The sequence below is a fragment of the Seriola aureovittata genome, chromosome 6 (genome assembly GCF_021018895.1).
Source record: "Seriola aureovittata isolate HTS-2021-v1 ecotype China chromosome 6, ASM2101889v1, whole genome shotgun sequence".
Taxonomy (NCBI): domain Eukaryota; kingdom Metazoa; phylum Chordata; class Actinopteri; order Carangiformes; family Carangidae; genus Seriola; species Seriola aureovittata.
The window spans coordinates 2,627,821-2,645,528 of NC_079369.1; the positions used below are offsets into that span (position 1 = coordinate 2,627,821).

The 17,708-nt window shown below is 42.2% G+C and overlaps 2 protein-coding genes across 2 annotated transcripts; both read left to right on the forward strand.

Annotated features, from left to right (window-relative positions):
• Positions 1-1,971: 1,971 nt before the first annotated feature.
• rp2 (RP2 activator of ARL3 GTPase) lies at positions 1,972-7,628 on the forward strand. The gene is made up of 5 exons (XM_056378233.1): positions 1,972-2,275; positions 3,294-3,962; positions 4,938-5,052; positions 5,712-5,797; positions 5,897-7,628. The coding sequence occupies exons 1-5, from the start codon at positions 2,111-2,113 to the stop codon at positions 5,978-5,980; spliced, it is 1,119 nt and encodes a 372-aa protein (XP_056234208.1). The 5' UTR covers positions 1,972-2,110; the 3' UTR covers positions 5,981-7,628.
• Positions 7,629-7,714: 86 nt separating this feature from the next.
• On the forward strand, positions 7,715-16,851 carry jade3 (jade family PHD finger 3). The gene is made up of 13 exons (XM_056378229.1): positions 7,715-7,997; positions 10,581-10,656; positions 10,769-10,828; positions 10,923-11,005; positions 11,114-11,271; positions 11,388-11,578; positions 11,714-11,925; positions 12,360-12,527; positions 12,625-12,741; positions 14,313-14,771; positions 15,442-15,559; positions 15,656-16,469; positions 16,561-16,851. Exons 3-13 carry the CDS (start codon positions 10,780-10,782, stop codon positions 16,628-16,630), a joined length of 2,439 nt encoding a protein of 812 aa, XP_056234204.1. The 5' UTR covers positions 7,715-7,997; positions 10,581-10,656; positions 10,769-10,779; the 3' UTR covers positions 16,631-16,851.
• The last annotated feature ends 857 nt before the right edge of the window (positions 16,852-17,708 follow it).

Here is a 17,708-nt window from a genome sequence, read left to right on the forward strand (position 1 = left end):
ATACCATCAGGGAGGCGTATGATTGGCCCCAAATTTATTCTGCAGCAGGACAACGACCCCAAACATACAGCCAATGTCATTAAGAAGTCCTGGGAGTGATGTTACGGCCCCCACAGAGCCCTGATTTGATTTAGATTTCTCTTCTGTTCATTCACTGCATTTTGTTAATTGATGAAAATAAACTATTAACACTTCCATTTTTGAAAGCATTCTTAGTTTACAGCATATATATATATATATATATACTCAAGATATTTTGTAGTGACTGACCCACAGGGAATTAATACCTGGCTGCAGTTTCATTCAGGTGATTGAGCTTCCTTCAGTTCATTGTTTTGGTTTCAGGCTGCAGTTCACTCTCACTGCTCATCAACCTCTTTGAAAAAGCTTTGGTAAATACACTTTACCCTCCCACAGAAGAGCAGACGAAGGTTGACTATAGAGGAGCATTTAGCAGCTATGTATATATATATATTTTTTTTTTTTTTTTATTTTAGAACAGTATCACAGGAGATAGAACAATATAGAATACATTAAAATATCTGTAATCTAGTTTATGATCCCACAGACATTATGAACACCTTCAGATATGTCATGGTAACTCTGTGCTAACACATTAGCCACAGCCACTTTATAAGGCCACAATATGTCAGTGTTGTTTTTACAGCTTCGGCTAATGCAATCTAATCATTTCAGTGCATATCCTTCAATAAAGTTGTATTACGATGACTGACCATTAGTTGGGGACTTGAAGTGATAGGGTACATAGACGATGCACAGAGGGTGTGTATGACAGGGTGGTGATAGTGAGAGTGTGAGGGGGAGGGGTGATCCTCAGCCCCAGGGCCCCCTGACAGGTTAGTCCAGATATGCCTTGTACCATCAGGTGCTATAACAGAAGTCTCACTGGTTTCACATTGATTTAACAAGCTGCTCCGGTGCTATTTTGCAAGCCGTATATGTGGAGGAAGAAAGTGTTGTGGATGTGAGAAGAGGGTGAATCTTTTTAAATTAATTCTAATGAACTCCTTTAACAGAGCCTTTGCCCTACACCACCCACTCTGTCTTGTCTATATGGTTACACAGAATGAAAAAGGGTTGAACAGGAAGGCCAGGCTGCAGAGCATCTTTCACAGAAGCATGGTGGGGGATTACCTATTATTAGAGTGTCCTTGTGGCTTAAGTTGCAAGCTAATCTGATGTCTGGTTTGACTTGGTTTCATGTTATTTGTTGTTTTTTGTGTACGATTGTGTTTTTTTTTTAACTGCAACTCAAATTTTGCACGTTTAAAGAAAACACATATCAGCACCATGATCAGAAAATTTGCATTATATTGCATGAAATGAATTTGGCACTATTTTCACTCATTTTTATTTAATCCTTTGATATCATTATTTTTCATGAGAATTTTTACATGAACAATATGCATAAGCTACTGTTTGGTATAAAGACAACACCCAGAGGGGTGTGACAAATTTGTGCATAACGGTGCGTTCAGGTTAATCTGGAAAAATCAAGCTAGGTTATTTGACTTTGGTGGTCCTTCCTCCTACCCAACGATGAACGTGGTAGGCTCAATCTAATTTGAAAGCGCAATACTTTGTGATGTGCGACGTGTAATTGTATTTCGCCACATAAAAAATGCGTAGGGGGAAATTAATATCATTGTGTATGAAACAACATTTTATTTTAAACAGCAGCTATTATGTAACTATAAATGCCACACGAAATGCACACATTTAATTAAACGATATCTTGTACGTTTGTGTTGTGCCCATAAAGACGCATTTTAATGTTTTAAAATAAAAAACATGTTGCAGGGTTATCTTTCGTATTTGTACCCAAACGCCTCATGGGTGCACACCTCTTCTACTTGATTCCGTCACTCCATCCAGGCCTCTGATTGGCTGTTATACTGACCACCGCGGATCTGATTGGTTGCTAAACGAAGCTGGGAAACGGGAAGCTAAAAAAAAAAAAAAAAAAAAAAAAAAAAATTCTTGTCAACTAAAGTGCACGTAAGCTTCAGCCTCACATTTCTCGTGTTCTCCGAGCTAACGTTACAGGTAGAAAACTGCGCTTATCTGTTCGCCCCCTGTTAAAAGCAAAATGGGGTGTTTCTTCTCGAAAAAATCCAAAGGGAAGTCATCCGACAAAGAGGATCGTACACCGACGACAACGACTGTTGAAACTACAGCGACAAGCAACGCCGTTCCCCTTGGCAACAACACTGACGAGGCTCCCAAGCAATACAGCTGGGATAAAAGAGAGAAGGTAATAAAGACCTGCTAAAAGAAAAACACGCAAATAAAGTGGTAAAAATAAAATAAACCGATATCTGTTAGCGAGTGGTGCTAGCTTTAGTTTACCCACTGCTTAACCCCTCTTAACTTGTGTGTTCACTCGCTTCCAGGTAGCTAATGTACACTCTCCATGAAGTGCAGCTAGCTAACCACATTTACAGGTTTAACTTACAGCTAATTGAAAATGTAGCTAGTGTTATATAACAAAAACATCCATGGTAGCGATTTTAAAATCTACAAAAGGTGTCAGAGACTCTTGTACCAACCTTGTAACGTTAACTAATGTCGATATTAGTATTTTTAAACTGATTTCCTGAGTGCTGCAGCAGTCAAGGTAAACGGACACTTTTTTTTTCCCGAGATTCAGTTCGCAGCAAAAATGTCACGTATAGATCAAAAATATTCCGCTTTATGTGTTATCTGACACTTGGCTAACCTGGATCTTTATGCAGTGCTAATTATAGATTGACAACACTCTTTGAGTTTTAGGTTCAAAGCCTCGCCCTCTCGCTCACTTCGTGTATCCAGCGTTATCTCATTATCGGATTACTACACAACGCTGTGTAGTTCACTATTCACTAAAGCTGACCACATTTAAAAGGCGTTAACCAAGCGGTGGTTCAACTTCCGTTTTGACTCAGTGAATGTTTCATCTTAACCGTGTTAGACCGAATGATGTCCAACACGAAGCAGAATGGAGGCTGAAAATAGTTTGATAGGCCACATACTATAAGTTTACATGATCAAATCTAGTATGACTCAATGCAGTTGTAGAGAAAAATAAAGAATAAGAAAAGAGAAGAAAATAAACTGCATAAGTGACACAGGCATGTCTTAATAGCTTATATGTTCTGCTGCAAAATGATCACTGTTGTTATTGGATGATAGAGGATGTAATGTATTAGATACTGGTATGGTTAAAAATGTGATGCATCTCTAAATAAACAGTATTTTTAGATACTCATTTTGGTCACCTTTCTCTTGCATAGGTTGATCCCAAAGACTACATGCTAACCGGGCTCAAAGATGTCACGGTGGGCCGTCTTTCTGGCAAATTGAACGGGCAACAGTTTGTCATCCAAGAGTGTGAGAACTGCAACATCTTCGTGTTCGACCACTCAGCGACTATCACCATCGACGACTGTGTCAATTGCCGCATTGTTCTAGGACCTGTCAAGGGCAGTGTGTTTTTCAGAGACTGTAAAGACATCAAGTGTGTGGTGGCCTGTCAGCAGTTTCGCACACGGGACTGTAAAAAGATGGAGGTGTTCTTGTGCTGTGCCACTCAGCCTATCATCGAGTCATCTACGGGTATGAAGTTTGGCTGCTTTCAGTACTTCTATCCTGAGCTGGGGTTCCACTTCAAGGACGCTGGGCTCAGCATATTCAACAACAACTGGAGCAACATCCACGACTTCACACCAGTGTCCGGAGAGAACAACTGGAGCTTGTTGCCAGAGGCTGCAGCGGTTCTGGACTTTGTACCAGCCCCAGACCCGGAGTCTGAGTTCAAGTCAGTGCGAATCTCCGCTGACCCTGCACGCAGCATTGTGCCTTTGACAAAGGGAGGGAGGCGTAAGGACAGTGAAGAGTCCTGCCTCTTTGTTTTCTTTGCTGGGGAGTACACCACTGCAAATGCCCGCAGACTGATTGATGAGGTGAGAGTGTAAAGAAGTTTTGCTTTGTTTGACACCACTGGTTACAAAGTGCTGGTTAAAGGAGGAAGTCTTTGTTTGTATGTGAATGGAAAATGGTGGTGCTAATGTGGCTTGGAGTTTAAAGAGCCTGGGGGAAATACACTGATACAAGTTTGAGAGTGAGTCAGTAACGTTTTAACTGTCACAGAAGGTTGCAGAATCAATAAAAAATAAAAGCAAAACCACAGTGTTAAATGTCAAAACTGGCACCATTTTGTAGAAGGAACAGAAGTTTAACACAGAACCATAAATGAAGGAATCCTAATCAAGCTCTAACCTCTTGGAATAATCCCAAACAAGCAGAACAGTCTTGAAGCTGGTGAACAGCCAAATCGAATGAGTTGCATCACCACTGAAGCTTATGTTAAAAGTCAGCCAACAAAGTGGGTTAAAGATAACATGTCTTATCAAACCACCCAATTATTTCCTCTATTTGTGACCTTGAGTGTAAAATACTGGATCTCAGCTGAGGCTGTTTCACCTGCATGTTTTAAATGTGTTGGGGTTTTTTTCAGCTCTCCAGCTGTGTGACCACAGCATTTACCTCAGCATTTGTTTACTATCTGGAATATGGAAATATGGCATTAATTAGAAATTGTTTATAAATATTTTTTATTCTTGTTATATCTTCAGTATTCTCTAAGTACTTAGAGTAATATGTTTTTTTCTTAGCTTTCTTTTGTTAAGCTGACGTGCTGTGTTACCATCCTGAAATGGCTGTGTTCCAAAACCCACATTCCAGTTATGTTTGTGCTCTTTCCAAAATATGCATTGCTCTATCATACAAGCATGAGACTGGATCCACGTGTGGGACAGTAAAGAAGTCATCTTCACAGTTTATCTCCTCTGTGTGTTGACATGGAGGTTTCTTTTAAAAAATGCTTCATTGCATCATTAAAGTGTTTATCATTTAACTTTTTGTTCTGTCGTGCACAGGTGACTGCCAAAGGTTTCGTGCTAATCCAGACGAAGGAAGTCTCAATGCGACCTGAAGATGTGAAGAGGGTGTTTCAGAACAGTGCAGAGGATCTGGTGGAGTGGATCACCAAAGGTAATTTTCCTTTTTTTTTTTATGATCTTTTTTTGTTTTATTGCTGTTGCTCCAAAATATCAGCTGCTCAGAAACTCAGCCAGGTACGTTACACCTCATCTGATGAAGCTGTTTCATTAAACAAAGAGCGACGACATATTCATGCTCTGCATTTCGATGAGAATAACAAGTTGTGTTGTACATTGTTCTAGCAGAACAGAGTGAAACAAGCACTGTGTGTTTTAAATGTCTAAATAGGGCCAGTTTGTGGTTGCTATTAATAATGACTATTATCTTAACAAGAACTCATTGTGTTCTGTTTCTCTTGGATTCCTTCTTCCACCCAAATACTGTAAAGAAACTAAATTCCCTTTTTTTCAGAAGCATAAAAATGTCCTGTGGTCAATATGTGAAAACACTGCTGACTACTAGTTTTCCAGTGTCAACTTTGTACACGTTGCAAAAATCATCTGAATCAGCATTCAGATTTGGTAGTGAATACTGAGGAATTTCATGATCCTCGTTTCACTAGTAAGCAGTTACTGTTTCATAACCGTAGTGTGTGCAAATATAACAGGGTTTTGCACTGAGGAGGGAGACCTGTTTTTAGCTGTAGTGTGGAGTGTAGCTGTGCTGTTGTTGCTCTGTAGGATTGTGACTTTCATATCTTACCACTAAAGGCCCTGTGATCGCCCTGGAGCTGAATGGTGACGGAGTTGTGGACGCCTGTAAGAACATCGCCAGTGAAATGTTCAGTGGCACCATGGTAATTACACTGTGTTAGTTTTAAAGAAATAGATCCACATTCTTTAGAAAAAGTATTCATAAAAGCTTAGAATATGTTGTGTTGTTTTTTTCCCCGCAGGTTTTTGTCTCTGACAACAAAAACACGTCCTCTCGAGACGTGGACAGCTTCTTCAACTTTGCCGACATGCAGATGGGCTTGTGAATGAATACGTATCGAAACAAACTTCTCGCCAGACACTGAATCTGATTTCCCCCTCCCCCTCCCGCCGTCCAGCTCGGCTTGAATATGAGTGGCGTTTGAATATTTGCCTCTTTTCATTCTTAAAAAGAAATTGATAGGGACGGAAAATATTAAGGACTGTGTTTGATAAAGCCTTGGAAAAAACAATTCAATTCATCAATGAGTCTGCAGACTAGATCCACCCCCCCATCATCCAGAACATGTGCTGTAAACCACTTAACATCCATTAGTTGCTACGAGTGCTGTGAATATTTATATTTCTATGAATGTATTTCATAATCCTGTTGCTTTTATCGAATGTGAATGTAGATCTTTGCTGTAAATGTAATTCATTTTAATTTAAAGTTTTGTTTTTAATTACTGTCTGAAACCGTCCATGCAGTGGAAAACACACGAGCACAAGAATGCGTGAGGGAAAATACTTTATTTATAAATCCTATTTTTGTTTCCTGTACGAATTGATTTGTGTATGTGGTTTAGATAATTGACTTTTCTTCATTTAAGATGTGTATATTTGAAACACGCTGAGTAGGTGACAACATCTTATTGACATCTGTTAGGCCAAAGTTAAGATTAATTGTTGTGTTTACACTAAAGGTGGAAACACTTCTAAAAATGCTGGATCGTGATGTAAGCAATTCATGTGATCAGTTTTTTTTTTTTTTATATTTTGTAATATTTGTTTTATACTTTACTCGATATTTTTATATAGAAATAAATTCATGTTCTTCATTATGATTTTTAGTAAAAGTTTATTTAAGTTGGACTTAAATTTGTTTTCGGGCTGATTGAATGATTGAAAGAAAGTTGTGTGGTAACGGTTGTGGACTGACAAACGAGCCAATTAGGGTAAAGCCCAGTTATAAACACAATATAGTAAATTATCTGTCCTTCTGAGTAGTATAGTTTTTTTTAAGGTTGCCAGTTACAAAGAAAGAGAGAATGAAACTGGCAACAAGGTTAAAGGAAACATTCAGGTTCCTGTTTGTAACCTGATCAACCTGTCGATTTTTTTTTTTTTTTTTTGTTCCTAAAGTTCAATTCAAGTGATTTAAAATGTTTGAACAAGCTGTAAATGTAAACTCTCCTGTCTGACTGTCTGTATACTCTGGTGTATCAGGTTTGAACATCACTCATCAGATTAGTGAATTATTCTCTCTGGTGTTGCTGTAGAAGCACATTGTTTAAATACTAGAGATTTTTTTTTGTGAATTGAAAACACCATGAACATTCAGGGTGAGTAATGGGGTTTGGCATCAGTGAGTTCATTAACAATTTGACTAACTATGAATTATTCCAGCCAGTGGCAAACAGCTGGACCTCCCCCAGTCTGTGTTGAGGCCTCGTTGCAGATTGAAGTCAATCGAATCAAATAAATTAGCCAGAGAGATCAAACGGTTTTGTACAGTTGCCTTTAAGAATATAAATAAACATAGAGATTTCTTGTGATGTACTTTTGTATTTATAAACCTTTTATATCGGAGTGTACTGGTTTTGTAGAGCAACTTGTCTTTATGAATGCACATCTGTCTGTAATTTGTTGTTTCTACACTTAAATCACATCTTGTCTTTATGAAAGGGCAGTTACATTAAAAACAGAGGAAACACAGCAATGACTGTTTGACTGGTTATTGAATGTCAGCCTGTTATCATTGTAAAGGACTCGTTTGTTGTCATTGTTTCCGTTGTCTATGAATAGGGAGGTCAAAGCAAACAAATCGAGCGCACCCAGGATGGAGGGAAACCGGCGGGGTTTAGGACCCGGCGGGACGCGCGGTACAATAGAGCTGTTGTGCCGTGGTGGTGGACAGATTGCAACCCAGGAGATTCCCACTGAGGTGGGATACAAAAAAAAAAAAAAAACTGAATTTAATCGATAGCTGGAGCCGGAGCTTCTGTTTTCTAGGTGTCCGTGTGAAGTGTTATCCTGACGGATCTGTGGTTGGAGTGGAGCGGCCAGCAGCGCGGGGACTTGGAGGTAAGACGGGGGGGAAATGTGAACAATATGCTCGTGTGTTCAGTGGAGCTCAGTGTGCCAGGATTTGCCCTGGATGTTTTATTATCCAGGCCACGGGCCCCGCTGCCCTCCTGCTTTTTCTACTGGACTCTTTCTGCATTTGAACTACATACATGTTCAACTGACGTGTTAACGTGCTCTTCGCGGTAAACGGTTAACCCCAGCTGAGCCGTACAAATATTCGCCTTAATGGCTGTAGGAAGTGACATCTTTGTATGATGGTGGCGCCCATGTTTGATTTCTCCACAGCCTGCAGTGCAGCCCACTCCAGGCCTCTCTCTCTCTCTCTCTCTCTCTCTCTCTCTCTCTGTCTCTCTCTGTCTCTCTGTCTCTCTTTCTTTCTCTCTCTCTCTCTCTCTCTCTCTCTCTGTGTGCGTTTGGCGCCAACGAGGCTCTTCGGGCAGGGCAGCCACTTGGCTGTTCACGGTTTTATTTCAGTAACAGCCTCCAGTCAAACATGTAGCTCAGGCTAATCACAGCTAACAGCCACACGTTCAAGATTATAAAGTATATGAGGAGAGAGATGTAAACAAGGCACAGTTTGGTCAATGGCTACTGTTTTATGAACGGTTTGTGAACAGTATGACGTCATATCCGTGCATATTTTACAGCCTACAACCCCACCACCACCACCACCAGCTTTTATTGTATGTGTATGTGGGGAGGCAGCAGAGGGGGGTCACTAAAGTGGTCTTCCTATTTCTTGCATTGTCTCATTGTGCCTCAACTCAATGGGAGATTCTTGCTCCCAGGTTGTAATGACATTAACATTTGCAGCAGTGTTGTTGAACCAGGAGCACAGTTATAACTTAATAAACTGTGGTGGTCTGACACTATTTTCTATCTGCAGCCTGTTAACATTTTCTACAGCTGACTAAAGCAAGACAAAAAGTAGCAGCAGTAGTAGATGGTCAAACATACTGAACTCTGTTTATCCATCCGTTTCCTCCCTAAACTAATAGTGTAAAATGCAGCATCACACTGAAGTAAAACATGAGATGGGAGTACTTTGGTGAAGCAGCTAATTATTATTTTTTATTATAGGAAAAATGTACTCAGCGTTTTCTTAATTAGTTGTCTCGAAAATGTTTATCCACAGTCCAAGATGCTGCCTCAAGTCGCTTGTTTTCTCTGACCAACCAAACATATTCATTTTTACAAACATTTAAATCAGAAAAAAGCAGCAAATCAACACATTTGAGCAGCTGGAACCAATAAATGTTTTCAGTTTTTTTTATCATTTAAAATGACAAACATTTAATCAAAATATTTGCGTATAAATTTCCTATTCATCAACAGATTGGTTAATGGTTTGTGCTCTAACTGACGTAGCACTGAGAACACTGAATGGAAGCGGGTGGACGAGAGCAGTGACATTAACTTCAGGGATGTGGAAAAAATTATATATTTGTTCGTATTTTATATTAATTTTGGGGGCGGCTGTGGCTCAGGAGGTGGAGCGAGTCGTCCGTTAATTAGAAGGTCGGTGGTTCGACCCCCGGCTCCTCCAGGCCGCATGTCGAAGTGTCTCTGGGCAAGATACTGAACAAGTATTGTAAAGCCCTTTGAGTGGTCAGCAAGATTAGAGAGGCGCTATATAAGTGCAAGTCCATTCAACATTCATTGTCATGAGGTTTTCTCTGGTTCTGTAAGTTTTCTCTCAATCAGAGCTCGATTAGCCGTCAAAGCGATGAGTTGATTGACAGAAAATTTGAAATTGTTTTGTAGTTTAAGTAATTTTTCAAGCTCTAATGGCCTTGAGTAACTGAACACACAAAGTCCACTGTGTTCAGAGGGGAAACACTCGTGTCAATGGCAGACGCCAGATCCTCTGAGTGCAGCTACAGCAGACTCTGCTGTGGAGGTGAACACACAGTTTACTGTGGCGTGTTTGTGCTGAGCGACTTCATCTTAAAAATAGCATTGAGTTTTAGTGAAGAAACATCCTGGAATAATAGCGAGGTTGTGACATGAAGTGTGTGTGTGTGAGTGTGTGTGTGTGTGTGTGTGTGTGTGAGTGACTCACAGAAGAGTTGGCATTGTCCAACTGAACCAGATCCACAGACGTAGTTTAGTCTTTATAACTAGTAACAAACTGTTTGTACAGTTTTTTACTTACACTATGGTATACTGTGGGTTTGGCTTCGTGCCCTCTCCCCTCCCGCCCCTCCTGTCCTCATGAGGAATGTGAGGCATGTCCTGTCTGTTGAAACACTGTAGTACTGTATTTAGGGCTACGCCGGGTTGGAGTCCTTAAGTATTTTTGAAACGTGGACTCGTGGTGTCCAAATTTAAACATGAATCCTAGAGAAATCAATCATCAGTTATTTTAATTATTCACTGATATTGTTAGTAGGTTTGTAAACTGGACATTTCATTGTAAAGTTACAGGCCAAACAGAGACCCAATGAGGTAGATAGATAGATACACAGATAAATAGATAGATATTTCATTCATAGGTGGAGTGACCATAAAGCCTCAGTGGTATACTGCGTGTACACAGAACAGATGCTTATTGGACTCACCTGTATTTCTTATTTGCAGGTATGAAATTAAGTGGTGAAGGTTTCATTGTTTATCAGAGGGACCCACTAGCATGCTTTTCAATTTGAAATTTATGGTGAGTAAGTATTATTCTCTGTACCTGGTTCAGGGTTATTTGAATACCTAAATTATTTTATACAACCTCTAAACTGTGTTTTTTAAAGTGTGTCGTCTCTTCTTCTCTGCAGGATGTTACAGGATGAAACGTCTCAGGTCCTTAAGCAGCAGCGACAGTTCTGACAATGAGAGTGAGTCATCTGCCCGAGAGACGCCACAGCCTGAACTGGACTGCATTTTATTTTATCCACAGCTCTTTTATTAATACACTCTTACTCTGTTTAGGTCCCTCAACCTCCTTCTGCTCGTCCAACAAGTATGGCAGTAAACCTGGAACCCCCGCCTCCAACCCGAAGAAACCAGCTGAAGTAAGCCCCTCCCACCACCACCACCACCACCAGGCTCTGTGTTGCGTGTTGTGAAGATCAGCGTCAGACTGACTATATACGCCCCGGCCTCTCTCCCTTCTCCCACAGGTGTTCAGAAAAGACCTGATCAGTGCCATGAAGCTGCCAGACTCCCACCATGTCTCCCCAGAGGACTACTACCTGCTGGCAGACACCTGGAAGCAGGAGTGGGAGAAGGGAGTCCAGGTGCCAGCAAGTCCAGAAACCATCCCAGAGCCGTCAGTCAGGTAACGCCGACCCCGTCACCAGACTCCTGATGACGAACCAGCTGTTTTATATACTTATGTCATTGTGTGAGGAGCCGTGCTGACAGATTGTTTTGTTTGTGTCTTCTGTTGTTCAGAATTATTGCGGAGAAGTCCAAGGAAGTGTTGTACAGCCACCAGAGGAAGTACATTCAGTGCTCTTGCCAGGAGTCGACCGAACCAGGTTATGTAAACATCAAAGAGCTGGCAGAGGCCATGTGTCGCTACGATCTGGACGACATGGACCTCTACTGGCTGCACGCGCTCAACCGAGAGCTGGACCGCATGGGTAAGGAGCGGGATTGTAAAAAGGATAATCCATCTTAAAATTCACACTGTGCTATCCCAGTCTGCAGCTGCGGACATCTGTCCTCCTGAGCTAGAAACGGGAGCATTAAGATTTGTGCTCATTATACCCCGACAGGGGAGGAGCCCATAGACGAGCTAACAATGGAGCGCGCCATGGAAGCCCTGGAGAGGCAGTGCCATGACAACATGAACCACGCCATCGAGACGGTGGAGGGTCTGGGGATCGAGTACGACGAGGACGTTATCTGTGACGTGTGCCGCTCCCCCGACAGCGAGGAAGGGAATGACATGGTGTTCTGTGACAAGTGCAACATCTGCGTCCACCAGGTGAACACAAGTCGTTCGATCAATCAGTTATTTAATATTTATACTACAATAATGAAGCTGTATAATAATTAAAAATATTGTAATAAAGAACTTAGAGATTATCCAGTTAAGAAATACACAGTAGAAATGGTCATTTAATGTCTGAAGTAAAAACATTGACCAATAATGAGTCTTTTTCCTCATAAATTGGTTTTAGTCATGAAAATAAGAGCGAGCTCTTGTGCTAGCGTTCAGATACAAACATTTGAATACAGCTGTCAGGACCACTCGCTTGTTGGACATTTGAAAGGCAAATTTTCTTTATTATTTTTAGCAAAACAGCCTCATGTGTCGTCAGTGAATGTGTCAGTTACACAGCGACTGTCGCAGCGCGGTTTCTAGGACTGTATACGTTCAGTCCACTCACCAGTTCCTGAATGCCCTTCTCCCCACAGGCCTGCTACGGCATAGTCAAAGTGCCTGTAGGAAACTGGCTGTGCAGGACGTGTGTGCTCGGCCTCGACCCGCAGTGCCTCCTGTGTCCCCAGAAGGGCGGCGCCATGAAGGCTACACGTGAAGGCACCAAATGGGCACATGTCAGCTGTGCCCTGTGGATACCGGAGGTAAATAAACAAGCGCTCGCGTCCTCGGCTCCACCTTCTGACCTCTCTAAGAAGTTCTACCCTCACAGTATAAATCTCCTCTCATGCTGCTCTGTAGGTGAGCATTGCCTGTCCTGAGAGGATGGAGCCCATCACCAAAATCTCCCACATCCCACCCAGCCGCTGGTCTCTCATCTGCAGTCTGTGTAAACTGAAGACAGGTGCATGTATCCAGGTGAGTGTGGATCCTGTGCAGTCAATAGTAATATCAACCTTAATTGAGGTAGTTAGTTAGCTCAGTTAGAAAGTTATCCTTTGAGTATCAGGCATTCACCATCTGGAGTTTTTTGTTTTTAAAGGAATAGTTTTGGGAAAATACACTCATTGGTTTTCAAGCATAAAGAAACGGGGGGGAAAAAAGCAAGTGAGTTTCCGTCCAAAGTGAAAAAACCACGCCTGTAACTCACTAATGAACACGTTATATCTTGCTTGTTTAATCCGGACAAAAACTTTAATGTGAAAACGTGTTCAGAAAGGAAATAGGCATTTTTAGAAAATCTCCTAAAGAAGTTTGTTACTCCAGCTCCTTTAAGGAGGCGGTGGACGTGACATAGATTCTACTGCAGTTTGTAGTGGGGAAAAGATTATCCAAATATTCATATAAACTTGATTGAAAATCAAACTTAACCACCGCACAGTGACTTTTATTGAAACTGAACTTTTTTCAAAGGATAAACATATTGCTACATAGCTAGCGTTAGCATCCACAGCTGTTTACTCACCAGCCTAGAAGAAACATTGTGAGTTCAGCATCAAACTTCATTCCTTTAATCACCAAGATCTGTCTCCAGCGGTGGGAAGCAACAACAATGTTAACTCTTGTTTCTATCGCATCTTTTCTTCTACTGAAGTTAACATGCTAAAAAGCTAGCCTCGACCTGTCTTGTCATTTTCTGATAGCGACTCACTGTAGCCTCCAATCTGCCCTGAAGACATATTATAACCTCTTGTCTTATAAACGCATCGATGGCCGAAGCTCTTGTCAAGTGACAATCACCACCTGCTCCCGGCAAGAAACCACGTTCTGCGGCAGAGAAAACGTACAAATAGCCTCTTTAAAGCATAATAAACAAACCTTCTATAAGAGATCTCATGTCACACATGCCAGTGACAATAACGGTAGCTAACAGAAGGAACAGGATGATGATATGATTCACTTTCTTCTTGAGACTTGAGTGAGAAGATCGATACCACTGTCATCTCTATAAGCTAAATGTGAAGCTACAACTAGCAGCTAGCTAACTAGCTTAGTTCAGCGTAAAGACTGGAAACGGGGGGAGTCTGTAGTGATGCTACCTGTCAGATTTTGCTACCTTTGACCACCGACCCCCCGGGTTCCAGTCTTTAAGCTAAGCTAACTGTAGCTTTATATTCTAAAGACATGAGTGTTGCATCCATTTTCTCATCTAACTTTGGGCAAGAAAATGAACAAATTTATTTCACATAATGTCAAAATTTTCCTCTCAGCTGCTGTATAAGGATGTAAGGATAAGTTCAGGATGACATATAATCATCATAGGGGCCTCCTTGTTCTTCTTAAGACATTTTCTTCCTTTCACTAACCAGCAACCCTCCAGACAGTAGGTAACAGTTAGGAAACAAATCATGTAAACTCAAGTTACCAGGAAAATTAGGTTTCTTCAAAATATGTAAATGCTTAAATCCTGCTCTTAACGTAATCTTGTTTTCCCAGTAATTGGGTTACAGTCCATCTAAACATAACCTGTTTTTCCTCTGTGCTCCCAGTGCTCTGTAAAGAACTGCACCACTCCTTTCCATGTGACATGTGCCTTTGAGCACAGCCTGGAGATGAAGACCATCTTGGACGAAGGGGATGAAGTCAAGTTCAAGTCTTACTGCCTCAAGCACAGCAAATCTAAAGCCGGGGAGGCGAGCCTGAGCCCGGCTCGCTCCAAACCCCCCGGTGAGGCGGGGAAGGTGGGCCAGCGGGCACAGAGACTGCAGGAGCTGGAGGAGGAGTTCTACACTCTAATCCAGCTGGAGGAGTTGGCCCGGGCCCTCGGGCTCTCAGAGCGCTTAGCGGACTTCATCTATCAGTACTGGAAGCTGAAGAGGAAAAGTAACTTTAACAAAGCTCTGCTGCCCCCTAAAGAGGACGAGGAGAACCTGGTGCTGCAGCCTCAGGAGGACAGCATCCACACACGCATGCGGATGTTCATGCACCTGCGTCAGGATTTGGAGAGGGTGGGAGCTTTTTGTTACATTGCAGTGTTGTAGCTGTTAGAGCCGAGTGTTTGTCTGGTTACAGAGCATTTCTCAGCACACGCAGTATTTATTCATTTTATTAATTCTTTATAAGTTTCTTATATTTATAAGGAGTCAGAATATATATGCTACAATCAACTTAGTGTCCTACACTGCACTAATGTTGGGCTGTAACTAATTACTATTTCCAGTTATCCTGCCTGTTTAATTCTGGATTAATCCTTTGGTTTAATAAAAAGTCAGGCCCTGAACCCTAGGTGACATCTTTAAAGTATCTTGTTTTGTCATTAAGTGAGGACCAGCATCCGGCTGCCTCTGTGCTCTGGCCCAAAATATCAACGTTATTATTAGAAAAACCAGGGCGGCACATTTAATATAAATATAATTGAAATTACAAAATGGTCAAGTGCAATAACCAAATCACAGAAGCTGCTTTTTTTTTTGATAAAGGTAAAATGATTCACATTGCTGTGCATTGTTAGCACCATAAGTGTTGTGGAGCTACAGAGACTTAATTCTTAATTTATACTTAATTTGGGTTAATTTGTAGAGACTGAGTCAGAGTCAGAAAACTTGGTGTATCCAGCTTTATGGAAACTCCAACAAGTTTGCAGTTTAACTGACAGAGAGTGATGTTTTTATTCTGCAGGTGAGGAATCTGTGTTACATGGTGAGTCGGCGGGAGAAGCTGAAGCTGTTGCAGAGTAAAGCCCAGGAGCAGATGTTCAACTTGCATGTGCAGCTCATGAACCAGGAACTGTCTGCCGGTGAGCCGTCTGTTGCGTTATTCTTCTCTCATTAATATTCTGTTGTCATTTGAGTCGTAGCTGAACTTGAGTTTGTCTGTCCGTCTTCGTCCTCAGGCCTTCCTGTTTCCTTCCCAGTGGAGAATATGCTGTTTCGTCCTCCTCCACGGATAACTCTGAAGCTGAAAATGCCCAAAGTCTCAAATCTTGGAAATGGAAATCCCAAATCTGGTAATGGGCCGCTCTGTCCGGACAATAGTGGGAATGTTGCTGAACATGCGGGTGAAGGGCTGGGTCAGGGGAAGCCTCAGCTGCACGGTCGTGGTCGGAGAGAGGAGCGCTCCAACGGCCGTCTGGCTTCCTCAAGCCACTCGAACAGCCCGGCGCTGCCTGTTAAACCCACCGGCAAACCTTTAGCCCTGCACGCCGCGCTCCACGGCCACTCGTCCAACAGTAACGGCAAACTGGACCAAGACCGAGCGTGCGTGGCCAAATCTAAAAGTCTCTTAGAGAAGTTTGTGGCTCAGAAGGACAGTTCTTGCCAGACACCCAGTGACCAGGACGCTTCTAATGAAGCTTTGGACAAGAGCAGCTTTCGTAAGTCTGCCATGGAGCACTTTGGCAGGTCATTCAAAGAGGCGACCATTAACTTGGTACGGACCACGGAGGACCTGCGGGCCTCCGACAAACTGTCCCGCAAGGGCTCGGCCAAGGAGAGACTATGGGCCAAGCCGGTGTCTGAGCACAAAGTGAAAAGCGCGCGATCGTACCAGGACAGTGACGGATACTGTCCCGACCTGGAGCTCAGTGACTCAGAGCCGGAGGCCAAAGGAAGGCACCGGCGGCAGGTCGGGCTGCCGCAGCCAGACGCTCCGAGGAAAGGGGTCAGTCGTGGGAAACAGTCGCTGGGCTCCAGAGACCCCATGCAAAGGTGACAGCTGTATTTTTGTTGGTTTTTTTGTTTGTTTTATTTTTCTTTCCACTCCACTCACTGCCACTGTTCTCTCCTGACGCTCTGGCAGTCTTCCTAAGTGCCAGGCTGTCTTTCTGAAAACACCTCCGTCAGGGACCAGACCCCAGACCCCGTGCTAATGGTGCTGTATACATGAAGCAGAAGATACATATGAAGGGTGATGTCGTCGAGATCATCACCCAGAAGGATTAAGGACCAAGTGTGTAACCCTGTCAGTGCTGGTTTGAGGGGAACAAAGCTGTCAGTCTTCTGAGATTATCATTCTTGCCTTTCGTTTGTGGCGAGCATTACGTTTTGTACTCTGCACAACTTTGTATTAAACAGCTCTGCCCCCCCCACACACACAGGTTCAGTTTGCCTTTGACTAAAGCTGTAGGTCATAAGATGTTTAAATTGGCATGTAAATAATGTTCCACTTTATTGATACTTCAATGTCATTGTGCCCAGAAATTAGAACTGAGGTGCCGGGTGGTAAATTCAGTCGTGAGCTGCTGCCTCTCCTGCACCAGTTTGATAAATTGAACATTAGTCAAGTAGCAGAGTCATTTTTTTTTTTTTTTTAAACACAAATGCCTTTTGTGCGTAGAAATGCAGTTTCACTCTGCGAGTAGCTTCAGTTCTGTCATGCCATGGTTAAACAGATGTAAAGCGGTCGGGGTTCTTGTCCCAGTGGGAGGAAATGTGTGTAAGAAAGTACGATTACATTCCCCGGTGCATCCTTCAGGGACAACCTGAAACTGGATGCACTGAAGCAAAGACTTAAGTACAGGTCTGGGATCAGTTGCAGTCAGATTGCCTTTATTAGCGGCCTCAGATCATCAATGATCAGCCTTCACTATTGCGGTTTTTCTTTTTTTTTTTTTTTCCTCATTGAAAATTGAAGAGCTTTGCCAAGGATGAATTCATTTTTACCACCAAAAAAACTTTTATTTTATTTTATTTACCAAGAAAAGCCAAACATCTCTAATGCATCATTCTGTAATAGTGTCTTAATACAAACAACTTCACTTAGGACAGTGTGCTCAAAGAATAAACACCAAACATCTGGTGTCTCTCAGTCCCACAGCTGTACAATGTTTTCACGTTGTCCGTCCGTCTGTGCGATTCCCGTGAACACGATGTCTCAGGAACGACTTGACGTTCACTTTACAAATATGAACCGATTACACGTTGGTGGTTAGAGGTCAAAGGTCACTG